The sequence below is a fragment of the Tyto alba genome, unplaced genomic scaffold, assembly GCF_018691265.1.
Source record: "Tyto alba isolate M040663 unplaced genomic scaffold, T.alba_DEE_v4.0 Super-Scaffold_27, whole genome shotgun sequence".
Taxonomy (NCBI): domain Eukaryota; kingdom Metazoa; phylum Chordata; class Aves; order Strigiformes; family Tytonidae; genus Tyto; species Tyto alba.
This window is the reverse complement of record NW_024881301.1, coordinates 4,326,197-4,342,402: the sequence shown is the minus strand read 5'-3', so window position 1 is coordinate 4,342,402 and position 16,206 is coordinate 4,326,197. Positions and strand designations below refer to the sequence as shown.

Sequence of the window (16,206 nt, the reverse complement as noted above, 5' to 3'; positions counted from 1 at the left end):
GTTTAGCACTAAAAAGGGAATAACACTGACGAGCACTGGCTGTTTATTTGTATGTGTGGAAGAAAAAAATTTACATCTTTAGCTCTAGTATTTGAACAGTTCCCTGTTTGTCTTTCTTACCGTCCTAAAAACTGGACTTCACCTCTGTGATGATGAGGAATGGATTTGTACTTCCCTAGATCTCCCTCTGGTCTTGTTACATTGTACCCAGCATAGTGAACCCTGCAGTATAATACATAAACATTTGCATGAAGAGTGATAAAAAGATGGTTTTACAAGTTATAGCAAAAATGAAAAATACACATCCAATCTTCTAAAGCTAAATCTTCATGTTCACTGACATTCTCTCCCTAAAAAAACCCAAACACTCCTAATTCAACAACTACAAATAGCTGGCAAAACCAGTAAAGTATGAAATAATAAATTTTATATTTAGTATTTCTTGCTTTGCCCTTAAAGCAAACAGCATAAAAATAGGAAAATACTAAAGAAAAAGAATAAAAGCGTACAAACTCTTCCTTTAAATATATCTCTCTATATAAACTAATGTAGACACTTTGTTTCAACAGCTCAACTGGAACATTCTACACTTGTTTACTGTGAGCAGTTAGCAATACAGTAAGCACTGTCGTCCATTGTCCACTTTGTGACTACCAATATAGTCACAAATTTACCTCTCTCAAAGCCTGATCCTAAGATATGAAAGATTCTTAAACTCATGCTTATTCTACATGTCTGTGGGAAGGTATTCCATAATGCTAGCAGCAAAAGGTATGTAAATTAAAATCAAAAAGCGACACACATAAGACTAGAAGTTATAAGACTAAATATGCTTAATACTATTATACTGTTATTACTTATATCAATTATTGTCACAAGACCTACCACTTAAAAGCCTGTCAGCTGTACCCAGCTCAAGAAAAAAGAACATCATTCTTATCCCTTCAAAGGGTATGTTCTGGTATTTCTAAAGTGAGCTCTTTAGAAATGTTAGAATTTGTTAAGTTAAAACAAACAGAAAAGGTAACAACTGACAGAAGACACCTAATTGCTCTCAAAGGGTGGATACCACAGAACAATGAGAAAGACATAAGCACTGAACACTCACCTGTTCCAAAGATCATCATCTTCTCCACCCCATCCCCAAAAGGCATTTGGAAACCCATTGATCTTCTTGAATTGTTCCACTGTCAAGCCACTTACACCACCAAAGAACTCATTGTACGGAAGACTGAAAACAAAAGACAAATTCTGTACCACTAGCTGAACTTAGATAGGTAGCCCTCTCTTTGAACAAGACCCTTCAAAAAAAATAAGGGCCTCAAACTAAGGATGTGAACAGATGCTGAATGTATTCACTAAGGGAAACTGGTTCACGGATTGCTGGCATCAAGTAATATATATGGAAAGTGAGCAAAAAGTTTGCAGTAGAGTCTGATTTGCATAGAAGTTACTCTTAAACTGTAGCTCAAATTAGTATCACCACATGAAACAAAAGTCTATCACGTTATTTCAGACAGCTGATTTAGACCCATAGCTGAAGTGTTAAGTGAAGCACACAAACTATAGTGTTTAGACACTACTCAACTGAAAAAACCCTCTCTTTAATCAACTGAAAAAATTACAAAATAGTAATGAATTAAAATTAGTGAATTGATGCATAACTGTATTTTACAGAACTGTTAAAACTTGAGAGGAACAGTTTAACAGTGCATATTCAACCACAGTTAAATACATACTTATTTAAAAACAATTTTCCAGTTTTTAGAACCTAAACTTTTGAATCAAAAGGATCTATAGACTTTTTTGTCAGTAAGCATACAGTAATGACTAATACATATTATTAAGTAATAAGCAGTTGGCCAACACGAACAGGCACTATAGCTATAGAACATAACCTAACACCCAGGCAATGTGATTTGCAGTTCTCAAAACAATTCGAGAAGCTATTTGGAACAAAAAAAAAAAGAAAGAAAAAAGAAATTAAGTATCTATATTTACTTCCATGAATATTGACTTTAATCCAGAAGCTGGTACAGTAAAGTGTGTTCCTCTTTCAGAAACAGCACACAATTTCATCAAGTAAAAGTAGTCAAACATACTTCTCGGGAGACGCTTCCAAATCTGGAACCTTCAAGGAGTTAGAACTATCTACAAAAAGATTTACCATTGCTTAGGACACAATTGCCACACTGAAGGACAAATAACTCCAGAATGCAAGGGAAAGAAAAAGAAATACAGTCATGTAATTTCTGATCTCTGTGGAAACACAGGATTCAACCAAATCTTAATAGATTTTGGGTAAGATTGTTACTATATATCCCTTTCAACATTTAACTGAAATAACAGGTATTCTAAAAGTGGAAAAAAAAAAAAAAAAACAAAAAACCAAAACAACAAACAAAAAAATCCCCACAAACCTGAAAAACCAAACAGTGCCCACCAAACAACCAACAAAAAAACACCAGTGACCCCAAACCAACCTACCAACCAAAAATAAAAAAAACTGAACAACTGGAGTATGACAGTTAATGGAATTGTTTCAGGTTTTTATTCATACGTGTGTGGTGCATGTATACTTTTTATGTATATATACATAAATATATAATTTTTTATATTTTATAAATATGTATTTATATGTACACATTTAATAAACGTATTTTGTAAATATTTCCCCATATGTAGACATTTTATAAATTTTATAAGTTATACATAAACGCACAAGGTATTTTATAAATATATACAAAGATAGACAAAAATCTCTTCTATGTTTATATGTGTTTCTTTATATATTTTTAAATACATATAAAATCTTTAAAGGTCTGACTGCTAATTGGCTGACAACCTGAAGTCCAAACAGAGTCATGTTTTCAATGCATTGCTTTTGATCTGTCAGGTTGACCAAGTTGTCAAGTTGATCAACTTCACAATTAAAATTTCAGGATGGCAAATACATACATGTAGCAAGCAATAAGCTACTGCTTTATGTGAAGTGACTGGAAAAGTGTCACGAGATAGCAGTGTTAAAGTGAGTGAAACTTCATTAATGTAAAATGGCAGAAGGAAAGGAGGTAAGAAAACTGCAGGATCCACTACTTTCATCAAACATCAATAGAGACTGAATAGAAGGTACACAATGGTCTAGCAGTGAGAAAACCTTCTGTCAGAAAAGCAGGATAAAGCAGAAATAAAGTGTACATTTATGAGAAAGGACAGATATTTTTCCTGTGGTATTTTGCTGCAGATTACCAGCTTATCTTTGTTAACAGCCACCATAAAGGCTTATGTAGTCAGAAAAGATTTCTAATAAGCTACGTAAATTTTCCCCCCTTGACACACACAGCTTTTTTTTTTTTAAAGATCAACCTCACTGCAACAACTTCAACACTGAAAATTATAAACAATATCTTCACATTAGCAATATACCAAATGTAGACACGAAACTTAAATCCTCCTTTCAATAACTAGATATTCATTTATGTATATAGCGTGGTAGGAGGCTGTTTTAACTGCTTCACCTACTGCATATACTGTCACAAAATTCACACACACTTAAAGAATGTTTCTGGGTCTCTAATAAACAATGTGAATAAAGCTAATTACTTACATGTACATGTATTTGTCCAGCTTTGCTGCAAAATGGCGTGGCATTTCTCCACATCCATAATAATTTCGGTCATTTTCAGGTAAGTGATCCACATCATGAAATATTATGCAGTCCCAGACAGCATCCTTCATAGCCTCTTTGAAGCCAACGTTAAAGAGCATTGCACGATTAAAAGGTTGTGTACCTGTCTTCAAATAGAAAACAAAGGAGACATTGTAAGAATCAAGAAGAAAGAGACAAAATTTCAATACTATGAGAAATACATCCTCTACCACATACACACAAAAAAAACCATTGACAAAGATGCCTGTTACTCCTCTAACTAAGCAGAGCAATAGCTTTGGTTAGCAGTGACTACATTAACTGTATTTCATCATTTAAAAAGTCTAGATGTTCCCCCATCTTAAACAAAACTTAACAGCACTAGCAACTTATAGTCCTAGTAACTCTGAAATATCAAAATATGGGTGGTTTGGATTAATACAGCATGACATCATGAGTTAAAGAAATACTAATACAAACTAAGAATGAAACATTATGTTTTGTTTCTTGTCAAAACAGTCAAATAGAATACAATAGGACTATTTCAGTTGGAAGGGACCTACAACAACCATCTAGTCCAACTGCCTGACCAATTCAGGACTGACAAAAAGTTAAAGTATGTTATTAAGTTCACTGTCCAAATGCCTCTTAAACACTGACAGGGTTGGGGCATCGACCACCTCTAGGAAGCCTGTTCCAATGTTTGACCACCATCTCAGTAAAGAAATACTTCCTGACATCCAGTCTAAACTTTCCCTGACACAGCTGTGAACCATTCCCACTCGTCCTATCACTGGATACCAGGCAGAAGAGATCAGCACCTCCATCTCCACGTCCCCTCCTCAGGAAGCTGCAGAGAACAAGGAGGTCGCCCCTCAGCCTCCTTGCCTTCAAACCAGACAAGCCCAAGGTCCTCAGCCGCTCCCCACAGGACATGCCTTCCAGCCCTTTCACCAGCTTTGTTGCCCTCCTCTGGACACCTTCAAGGACCTTATCACCCTCCTTAAATTGTGGGGCCCAGAACTGCACACAGTACTCGAGGTGAGGCCACACCAACGTTGAATACAGTGACTGGTCATGCTGTGTTTGGTGCACCCAGGATGGGGTTTGCCCTCTGGGCTGCCAGGGCACATGGCTGACTCCTATTGAGCCTGCTGCCGAGCAGCACCCCCAGATCCCTTCCTGCAGGGCTGCTCTCCAGCCACTCCTCTCCCAATTTATACTTCTGCCTGGCATTATTCCATCCCAGGTGCAGAATCCATTATCTTGACATGTTAAATTTCATTCCATTAATCATAGCCCAATGCTCCAATCTATCTAGATCCTTCTGCAAGGCATCTTGTCCCTCGAGAGAGTCAACAGCACCTCCCAGTTTGGTATCATCAGCAAACTTACTAGTGGTGCATTCAACTCCTGCATCCAGATCGTTAATAAATATAATGAACAGAACTGGCCCTAGAATTGAGCCCCGAGGAACACTGCTGGTGGCCAGTCAGCAGCCAGATATAGCCCAATTTTTTTGTCCTTGAAAACTTACAAAGACAATAGAATTAAAGAAGCTGTGTTACCACCTATAAAATATCAGCCCATACTTGAAGTAAAGCAACACGTATGTGGCCGCTGCTTAAACTGGGGAGCAGAGCTGTACTTTCCTTTTTCATTCAAAGGATTAGAACAGCAGAGTAACAATTTTTAAATTCTGAATTCATCTAAATCTTGACAAGAATATCGAATCCCCTTTAGTAAGGAATCTTTTCAAGCAAATGCCTCTACCTGTTCAACAACATAGAAGGCAAATTCCAGCCGCTGCTTCTGCAACATAGGTATCAGATGACGGAAAAAAATTGGAAGATGCTCATGGCGATTCCGAAAAGGAATAAGGATTGCCACCTTCAAAAAATTATAAATATATATATATATATAAAGCTATTATATCAGTATTCTTCAATTTTAATGTTTCAATACATATCAAGTTTCCCATGGCTTACATAGGCTTTTCAACTTTAAATTTCAGTTGGCTTGGTGTTTTGCTCTTTTGCTCCCTCTAGGAAAGGGTATTGGAATATCGCTCAAACAATTAAAGAAAGAAAAAAAATTCAGAGTAAAATATAAATAAGATTTTCCTTTTATGTTCACTTGCTTCTAATTATACTTTAAGCAACATATACATAGGACACGTTTGCATCCATATGATAGAACATTTAGTAAGAACAGTTAATGAACTTTTAGAAATTCTTGACAATGCATTTCAAGTTTTTCTTTAAGCTTTACTTTGTAAGCACAGATAGCATAATATATATGCTAAAACATAATACATACTATATAAAATATATAGCAGTAAAAGACTGAGGACTTGTAATGGTAAATTATTGCTATACACCAACAGGAAAAAAAAACAAAGAAAAAAAAAAAAAACAAAAAAAACAGAAAAGCATCATTTCACCTTCCATCGTGGCTTACAGTCTTTTGGTTTCCAGTGTCCTCCTGGTTTAATGTCTAAATCTTTTGAAAACAGTTGCTGAATTTCATCAAAACTAATTTCACTCATATTGACATCGATAAGGCCTCCTAAACAGAGGGGAAAAAAAATATTTATTAATTTCAGTTATGACAACAGCTCTAACGCTACAAGATATATCACAGACGAAAAGCACCAGAAATTTGTAGTTATACTACATACACATAAAAAAGAAATCATTCTTACTACCTTATTAATATTCAGTTTTTACAGAGCGAATTTCAGGACTTCCCAAAATAAACATTCCTTCAATAAATCATAAGCAAAATACTAATTTCAGAGGACACAGAACAAGCAAAATAATTTGAATTCTCTATCTATTCCAGAAAATTAGTCACCTTCAAGTACCACTGTTAACAATTCCGTAATATCTGCACTACTGAACTGATATTCAAATTCCGGGTGTCTTCCTACATGCGCTTCCACAGAAAAAGAAATTGCATCATCACTACACTCAACAAACTTCCTCAATTTAAATTATAGATCATTACACACATTTCATGTATGCCTTCATCCCCTAATTCACCACTGTCTGCATCAAACCAATTTACAGCAAATGGCTCAATTTGCAAATTACCACCGATAGAACTAATTAGCCCAATGGGAAAAGCATTCACAAATGGCTATTGATGAGAGTGGAATTCAGTAAGATTGAATAAAGAGCACAGTATAGTAGCAGAAAAATCAGGTGAGATTTATGAGACAATATTTACATTTAGTTGATAGCTAAAAGTTGTCAGTCATTAGCTTATGCATGTGCATAAATTTCAAAACTGGAAATAATGATTCATAGTAAATAACCTCATCAAAAGCAGAAGTAAAAGAAACCAACAAAATCTGGGTAAGAGTACTATAACACTCATTGACCAGAAACTCAAGGTGTTCTTCAGCAAATATTATACTAGATCATCAAACAGAAATCCTGCAATAACTATCTGACAGATGCCATAAAATATTCTACTTATTTTTGTATAAAAATTGAAGTCTTTTGGCAAGTGTTAGAATTTTAAAGTCAATGAAAGAAATCATTTCTACTTTCTCCCCTGTGCCCATACCCAAAAGATCCGATTTCTGTCCAAAAGATTGCTTGATGTTGTAACACTGAATCAACTAGCTATCTAAGTCTTTTCAAAAGATTGAAATTTTTGAATCATACTAGGAATAACTACTGTTTTCAGAAGAAGGCAGAATATACTATAAGAGCTATTTTAGTTTTGGATATGATTAAATGTAGAACTACTTGTAAATGTAGAAGGTAACTTTTATAAAAAGAAAAAAGGAAAATGATAGGAAAAAGAAGAATCACAAACAGCACACCATGGAGAAGACCTTAAGAGCAGATTTAAACAAACTCACATTTATTTATTTATTTTAGAAGATAAATGAAACCTGGCAGAAAAAAGACTGCATAAATATACACCAGAACAAGCTAATCCTACAGAGCGTTAAATAAAAATAATTAAAAAAAAAAAATTATAACAAGCTTAGATGATCATTTTGGTTGTATCTGAAACTATTCAATAACCTGAAAAAGAAATCTTACAAAATGTAGAAACAAGGGCAGTCTACAAAGGATCATTGTATAGAGTATCAACATGTACAAATTAAATTAAAAAAAGAAAAAAAATAGATCACTAAATCAGTTTCAACTACCAAGAGACACAAAAGCAACAAGAAGCTTTTAGTTTATTTATAAAATCTATAGGAAAACAAAGATAAATAAAGGTCAATTACTACACCAGAGAAGGAAGCAAACAACTCACGATGCAAAGGACTCAGCCCCCCTTAGTCTCCTGAAAAAGTTTAGATGTGATCAGATGCTTCCAGGTTAAACTAAAAAAAAAAAACCAAAAACCTAAGGAGGAATGGTAAAACACTATTTATATAAGGCAGGTGCTTTTAACTTGATGTGGCACAATGAAACGCTGCTCTCCAGACTGTTAAAAAAGTAGCTACAGTAAATCATGAAATATTGGTACAATCAGAAGTACACAGGATATGAGCGAATAGAAATCAGCAGGATTTCCCCATCATCGGTGGAGGGCAGGAGCAGGCATCTCGGTGTATATCTGGGCTTAGTATTCACTACTACCATTACTGTCTAGCATGCTGCAGTAAACATAATTATTCAACCTACAAAAAAAGAAAGATGAGGAAGCAGAAGGAATTTTGAAGAACAGAATCAAAAACCAAAATAATTTCAACAAATCAGATACGTAGTGAAATCAATAGTGACATTTTAAAAGTATGGATTGTTACTGAAGAAGTGAAGCATACACACATAAAACAGGAAATGCCTGGTTATGCTGCAGTATGCAGAAATATATTTTGACAGTTTATAATGGACTGCCTATTAATATGAGACAATAAACTAATGCAATTGCACAAAAATGGCAAACCTCATTCTGGAATACATTAACGACTGTTATATGAAAGGCAAAGAAGGTAATTGCTAGTTTGTTTTGTAGCCAGGGTTTTAGTTGGTTATGATGCTTCAAAAGGAAATCAAATTAGAGAAAGTACAGTACAAAAATAAAGAATTACAAGAGCTTTAGAAACTACGTAGTCTAGAAAGGCTGAAAGTACTGATTTATCTACAAAGGAAGAGACTAACAAAACCAAGTCTTTTCCAAGACAGAATAATGTGGTACATAGATGGTAACCAACTTTTTTCCAAGCATCAAGAAGGACAAGAAGAAATCTAGCTTGCAGGATGGGGGGATAAAAATATAAATAAAAGAGAAAGTAAATGCAGGTTGAGTATTAGAAAAAGCTTAACTATTCAAGGTGATGGAATACTAAAATATACTGCTTCTGGAGATGGTAAAACTTCCTCCACTGACAACTTTTTTTTTTTAAATATAAAATAAATTTTTCTAATATCTATTTTAAATGGTTTAGGTATATTCAATACCAGTGTAGTCATCAAACTAGAAGATCTAGATATTTCTTACAGCTTGTTAAGAGCCAGTTCTTAGATAAACCATGAAGTGACTTGGGCAGACTGCTTAAAAATTCTTGAGGGGTTTATTTCATATTACTGAAAAAACTGATCTACTTTCCATTTACCTCTCAAGTCAGTATTGAAATTATGTTGACTAAAGACCATTTTGTACTTCTTCTATCTTGAAGTAGATGTGTCTTGCTTATGAATTAGCACATCAGTGCTCAACCAGTGGCTTATAACCTGAGACAGTCACACACAAAAGGCACTAGCTGGTCCTATTTTAAGAGCATATGTACTTGGGACAAAATATGATTTTACCATACTCCTTTCATGATACAAATTTGGCAATTTGATGTAAAGAGTAGCTGACTTCTCTAATAAACTTAGACTATTAAGCGGGTCAAAATATATGTGATTCAGGAAGCTTTCCTTCTTGGCTATCTCAGGACCACCTACAACATTTCACTGCATTAAATAATCTTCAGAGAAGTTTTACTTAGATTATAATTAAACACACAGATGGTGATTAAAAAGGTCTACCCGAAAACTAAAGTGTGAGACATACATCTCTTTGCTGAACAGTAACTTATCCAGTGAATGATTTGCGATTAAAATTATGATTTATCTATTAAATTAATCAGGACAGAATAAGTACAATGAGATTACCAATAAAAAAAAGATGGAAAAGAGAGCAGCAATAAGGAGACCTATAGACAAATTCTGGTAGAATTACATATAGCCAATGAGGCTATAATGATAATAAGGATGACAGAGCAGAACGCATCCCTACTCTGGGTCAATGAAAACAAATCTGCATCAATTATTTAAGATAACATGTTATAAATAGGCTGACCTACTAAGGAACCTTCTAGTTTGTCTCATCTCTCCACTCCTGGACAGCAGACTAATACACAAGTAGAACAGGTAACAGAAACAGCTTTAAACTAACTAACCTGGCAGAATTCAACTGCCAGATCACTTGAAAGCTTCATTAAAAACACTAATTTAAACGCATTTTTCAATCAGCATAATCATCATTCTTGTTTCTCTGGTTATCCAGAGTTGACATTTTTTTTTAACTTTTCATTTTTTCCCCAAAGTACCTAAAATATTTACTATTGGAGTAATTTAATATTGCACACGTAAACAAATAAAACCACAAAAAAATCCACATTATTTTCAAAGTCAAACCCTATTTCTGGAGGGAAAGAGACTGAAATGATATAGTCACATTGTGGCTAATCGCTTCTTGGTTTAAGACAGTTTTCTACATGATTTCAATTCATAAGCAACAGCAACTGATTTACACTTCCAGCTCTATGTCTGTATAGTTACAATGTAAGAGGCAAAGTTTAGAATTTGGAGGCACTAAAAAGAAACACAGGTAACAACCACTGTTACTGTACTCTTCACTGGGTAAATTTCTCTGTTGAGGTTAAAAAATATGTTATAATGGAATCCAGATTAGCCTAATAAAATCCACTATTTTTTTATTTGAAGAAAAAATGATCAGCAATTCAGTTTGGCTGTCAGCAACACTGGTTTTTATGGATCTCAACTGCTATATTAAATACTTAATTACTTGCTCATGCAGAATGACAGCCCACAGCTTAGGTCAGGTGTTAGCCTAAAAGATGAGGTTAGAACTCTGGAAGGTGTCACAAATTTCTTCAGAAACTACTTCAAATTTTCTCTCTTACAAATCAGCAGTTTACTATTTTGATTTTAAATATAGCAACTAAAATAAACATTAGCATAACAGATACTAATGAACAGTCACTTCTAGTAACATATTTACACCTATTTACAGAGCTGTTGAATCTTCTTCTCTAGTTGGCACATTCTGACACCAAATAAGACATTTCAATTTAACTAATTAGCTTTGAGTTCTGTACTAATGCTACTACTAGTTTTTCACTCAAAAATATTAAGTCTGTCTACAGAACATTTACTAGAACTGAAGTAATTCCAAGGAATTACTGACTCAAGCCATGACTTCTTCCAAATACAGAGCACAAAAAAACATTTATACTTAATCATCCCTTGCTTCCTACAGCAACTCTGATAACATAACAATTCCTAACACAGAGAAAAAGCTGGAAACTCAATAGTGGTTTCTAAGACAGAACTCTATTTTAGCCAAGGACTGCAATTTTATAAAGGTTAAATGTAAGTACTGTCTCTAGTAGCAAACAATCAGTAGTGAAGGTCAAGGTAAAGCAGTCACCAATAGGAGCGATTTGCCTCTTTCTTTTCAATGTTCAAAACTGGTCTCCCACCTAACATGCCTTGGTCTTTAAGGATTGCTTTCTCTACAAGACAGAGGAGAGGAAACAATGCCCAGAATTTTGTCTGAATCTGAACAATAGCAAGTTTGCAGGAAAGGGGAACTCACATGAAAGTTTACAGTTCTTAACAGGAATTTTTAAGAATATCCCCAAACAAAGCTATACTTTTTCTATGGAAAGAAGACAAAATCACATCCATAGCCTTTCATCACATTATTAAATCAGGTTAAGGACATCAAATTACATCAAGGAACACTTCCAATCTCAGTTTGCGTAACTGCTTTAATTGTGCAATACCTGCTTGTAAGACTTGCATACACTGGGGTACCACTACTTGGGACAGCAGTGATATTACGGGTTTTATAAAAACCCAGCAAACCAAAACAGCAATGGTGCCAAAGTAGTCAACTCAGTTTCTTATTTCTGCATGACACTCCTCCGCAACTAAACGCATTCAAACAAAGTAATTACAAGTTTAGATTCTAGGCTTAAAAATTAATAAAGTTAGGATTATCTAATCAAGTTCCATTTAATAGCTTGGGATCTTAAACGTCTGGGTTTGAAAGCTTAATTTTAAAATTTCCTGAGGATTACAATTTTTCACTTGTTACATAAGTACTAATTCCTCATTATGACAGGGCTTTAGCACTTTCCTACCTTCATCAATTTTCACTTCACTACACCATCTTGTTCAATTTCCTATATATTGAGGTAACTGTGATTAGGTGATGAAGATCTGAGAACTAGTTTCTGATTTATGAATCTTTGTATAAGGAATACCACTTCCCAAAGGGAAATGCTTAACTATTCCTCAAAATGTGCAATTCTGAGTACTTTTTAATAAATTTAGAGTATTCCTACGTATTAATAAAAACACCTAGTATTTGATTTGTAGAAAGTAAAACGATTTGTAAATAAAATTTAAAACACATTAGGCAATTAGTGAAGAGACCAAAAGTTTTAGTAACACAGTAGTAACGGGCAAAATTCTGCTAAACATTATTGTTCATTCTCAGATGTATTTTATTCATTATTTTCTGCTGTATATTTGGACTCCTTAGAATTATATTTTATACTAATATAATTGTATTCCATTTTAAGTACAATCCAATTTACTAGATAAACATTAAGGTCAGTTTAAAACTTACTCATGAAAGGCAGCTTCTCTGGACAAGCCTGGTAAGGAGAGTAAGTGAAGTTTTCTGGAAGATACATTGTTGTTTGAGCAACACAGTCACTAGAATTGTTTCCTTCAGGATAATCTTAAAAAGAGGAATTGATTTTTGTAAAAACCTACATTATCCACTGAATTTGTAACATATTATCAAGCACACCAGAGCATTAACTTTGCAAGTAACAAATTCCTAGCAGCACAATTAAAAAAACATTTTACTGAACTAAAGGAACAAAAATTAAGATATCCTTGTTACAGCTATACAAGTATTTCCTACTAAAGTAGGAAACTGATAAACAGTAACTATTTGGCCTTCATTCCAGTTACAGAGAAGTAGGACTTGGGTCTAGGTTTTCATAATCAATCCATGTCATTAAGGTTTGGCACTTTTTTTTTTCCCCATGAAGCTCTTTTAAAAATGAAATCAAATAAGAAATATTCTTACCTGTGCCATTCAGTGTAGTATTTTTGTTAGTGTACAATCTGATCATGTGTCCTATTGTTTTAACATTTTCTCTCAACATTATACCACGAGCTTGCATCATAAAGAGATACGTGTTTGCTGATAAAACAAAAAACAATTTTGAATTTTTATTAAAATATGGTATTACCAAATTATTCTAACATCCATTTATAATGTGCTCAATATTAGTTACTACATCTGAATCCATGGCTAGTGAACATTAATCCTTCAAGATGAAGACTCACAAAGAATTAAACTTAACAGCAACACAACAAAAGAATAGAATGGATTCGTAATGACAGGTCTATATAAAACCCCAAAATTATAAAATATCAATATCCACTTTATACAATACTTTCATTTCTCTTTAACTTACAAAAAGCAAGTGACAGCACCAAGAAACAATTGAATTTACCAATAAAAAGGTTTTCATATGTAGATACATTCCTCATATATTCATCTATAAATACATCATAGCAATATAGGACAAAAAATGTCTAGAAAATCATTTAGTCCCAGAGAATAGTCCCCCCCCTTTTTACTCATTAGTTAATACAAGTTGCACTCAAAATTTACTGCTATTCATTCACCTCCAACAGCTATTTCATTATACAACTGCTACAAATCACTGCCAATCTCAAAGTATTAATGTTCGATAATTATATGTGAAATATTTATTACAGGCATCAAGGGTAAGTAAATCAACATTCTGAGTAATTAAGCAACTCGCTAACAACAACAGCATGAAATATTCCTCTGTCTCAGCCTTGCACTCAAAGCCCCAAATCTAATCTCAAGACATTTCTTTGTCCTAAACAGAAGAGAGTAAGTAAATTGTAAAAAAAAAGCTACATTTATGTCTGAATAAGCAAATGTCTATCCAGGACTCACAGAGCTCAAAAAATTATATAAAGGGAAGGACAAATTCCCTTTGCAGAAAACTGTTTACTCTGGGTAGCAGAGGATGAACAGGATCATCTGTCACTTTACATATGGTAAGCACCCATTTGTCTGGCAGATATTTGGCTTGCTGTAACTAGTAACCACTCTAACCAAAAAATGCTCCAAGACTGTGGAGGAAAAAACTAAACATACCAGAAGAACAACAGATTAAGATTAATCTGGCCTAAAGTTATTAAAGAAAGTCAGAAAATTATCTCAGAAACTCCATCAGATGACCCAGCACCAGTGGCACGACACAAATAAACCCAGGTCACTTAATATCTTCTTACAGCCCAACCCAAAGATACAAGAGCTACAGAGAACTGATTATAAAGGACTGGGGCATTTCCAGAGGAAAATAGAGTGACTAGTTCCACCACATTAGCAAACAATACTACTGACACCCACGGACATACAAATACCAACGTAATCTTTTAAGGAATATTATTTGCGAGCCCTACAATAGTGGATTTGTTTTTAAAAGAATGAATGGAGGAACTCTCCTGGCTTTCAAAGAACTTGATATTAAAACATGGAATACTATCGCTTACAAAGACAGGCTCTGAACATGTCAAGTACTATGCACGGCATGTAATTCTCAAGCTCTTGGCCAGCATGACTAGCTGTTTTAGTTAACAACAATTTACAGGTGTGTAAAAGTTACTCAGCTGATAGGATCCTGAAGTTGTTTCAAGACCTCCCAGGCACTAAAACACAAACAAAACAAAACCCCACAACTTTGGTCTGATGACAGAGGTAGGAAATCCAACAAAGTGATTCTTACTGGGATCCAAGACAACATTCACATTTCCTTACAGAAAACTTGCACAAAAACTTATCAAAATATTAACCCAATTCACTGTAAAGTAGCACTTTGGGATTACCATGATTTTCTTCCATCCTTTTCCACTCAAATTCTGTTTTTTTCATGTGTCTGTATTAAACATTTAAGGGAATCAGTACAATTCTTTAGTTCATATATGAAGTTACTCAAGAAATCTTCTCCTTTAGGAATCAACATAAAAGCAATTTGATCTGTTCCTCCAATAACTATTATTTATCTTCAAACAATTCTAAAATTCAAGGCTTCCCTGAAAGTAAAACTAGGTGGATTTTTGCCTTTCAAATAAGACAAAATTTTCCTAATTAACAAAGAATTACTTTCTTCAAACTTTAACATATTTCAAATTGGTATCTTTCCTTCTCTTTTCCCCACATATTACTGTACATCCCTTCAGTATTTTCCTATTCCAACACTAAAATAAAGTTCATTTTTAATATAAATCAGTTAGTATATACCAATTTCAGAGATAACCTCTGGAAGATTGTGTGCTGTATCCTCCTTTCTAACATGACACCAAAAGCCAAAGTCACTTGAGTTTTTAACACTGCAGAATAGCAGATTTATAGAAACGTAACCCTAATTCGCAGATATCAGGTGTTGTAGGCTGACCTGGCTGGCAGGTAAACTCCCACCCAGTTTCTTGCTCACACCCTTGCAATGGGATGAGGGAAAGAAAAAGAAGGGCAAAAGTGATGAAAAACAAAACCAAAAATAAACCCAGCCAAACTCATCCCAAGGGGACAGATGCCCTGCCAGTCCCCAAGCAACAGCTACTTTGGGGGGGAAAAACCCACCAGTTTTATTGCCGAGCATGACATTACTTGGTATGGAATATCTCTTTGGTCACTACAGGTCAGCTGTGTCCCCTCCCAAACTCTTGCCCATCCCCAGCCTAGTCGCTGTGGATGACAGTGAGAAACAGAAAAGCCTTGACACTGTGCAAGCACTGGGGAGCAATAGCTAAAGCACTGTATTGGTCACAAATCCAAAGCATGTTTCTCTGGAGACCTATGCTTAGACCTCTTTCTGATAGCCCGTAAGTCATTTCATTAGCTGTTTCTTGTTCCTTTTTCATCATCCACACTACAACCCCCTACCTTCAAACTTCCTAAGAATGATACCACCTTTCTTAATAAGAAAGTTCTTTTTCTTCTACTGACATGTTCACCAGCCTCAGGAATTTCTTTCTGGCTGCTACCAAATCACATTGATTGCACACACATCAGTTGTTAAGATAGATAGATGTCACTTGCTACACACACAGTGACAGAAATTATGGACACTGTGTGGCCAGCAAGCATACTCTCCAGAATTGCCCTTGATATGGTTGAGATTAAAGGTTTGCTCCAGAAGTCACTGCAAGGGGTATTAGAAAAATTCA

At 34.6% G+C, this 16,206-nt stretch overlaps 1 protein-coding gene across 1 annotated transcript in view; it reads right to left on the bottom strand.

The window, feature by feature from the left end:
- B4GALT6 (beta-1,4-galactosyltransferase 6) overlaps positions 1 to 16,206 on the bottom strand; it is a 33,888-nt gene that overhangs the window by 5,600 nt on the left and 12,082 nt on the right. Inside the window, exons 2-8 of the mRNA XM_042798202.1 lie at positions 13,022 to 13,138; positions 12,551 to 12,664; positions 6,093 to 6,217; positions 5,423 to 5,539; positions 3,608 to 3,795; positions 1,109 to 1,231; positions 121 to 222 (exon numbers count right to left, since the gene is read on the bottom strand). Coding sequence (XP_042654136.1) covers positions 121 to 222; positions 1,109 to 1,231; positions 3,608 to 3,795; positions 5,423 to 5,539; positions 6,093 to 6,217; positions 12,551 to 12,664; positions 13,022 to 13,138 — 886 coding nt within the window. The remainder of the gene's footprint in view (positions 1 to 120; positions 223 to 1,108; positions 1,232 to 3,607; positions 3,796 to 5,422; positions 5,540 to 6,092; positions 6,218 to 12,550; positions 12,665 to 13,021; positions 13,139 to 16,206) is intronic.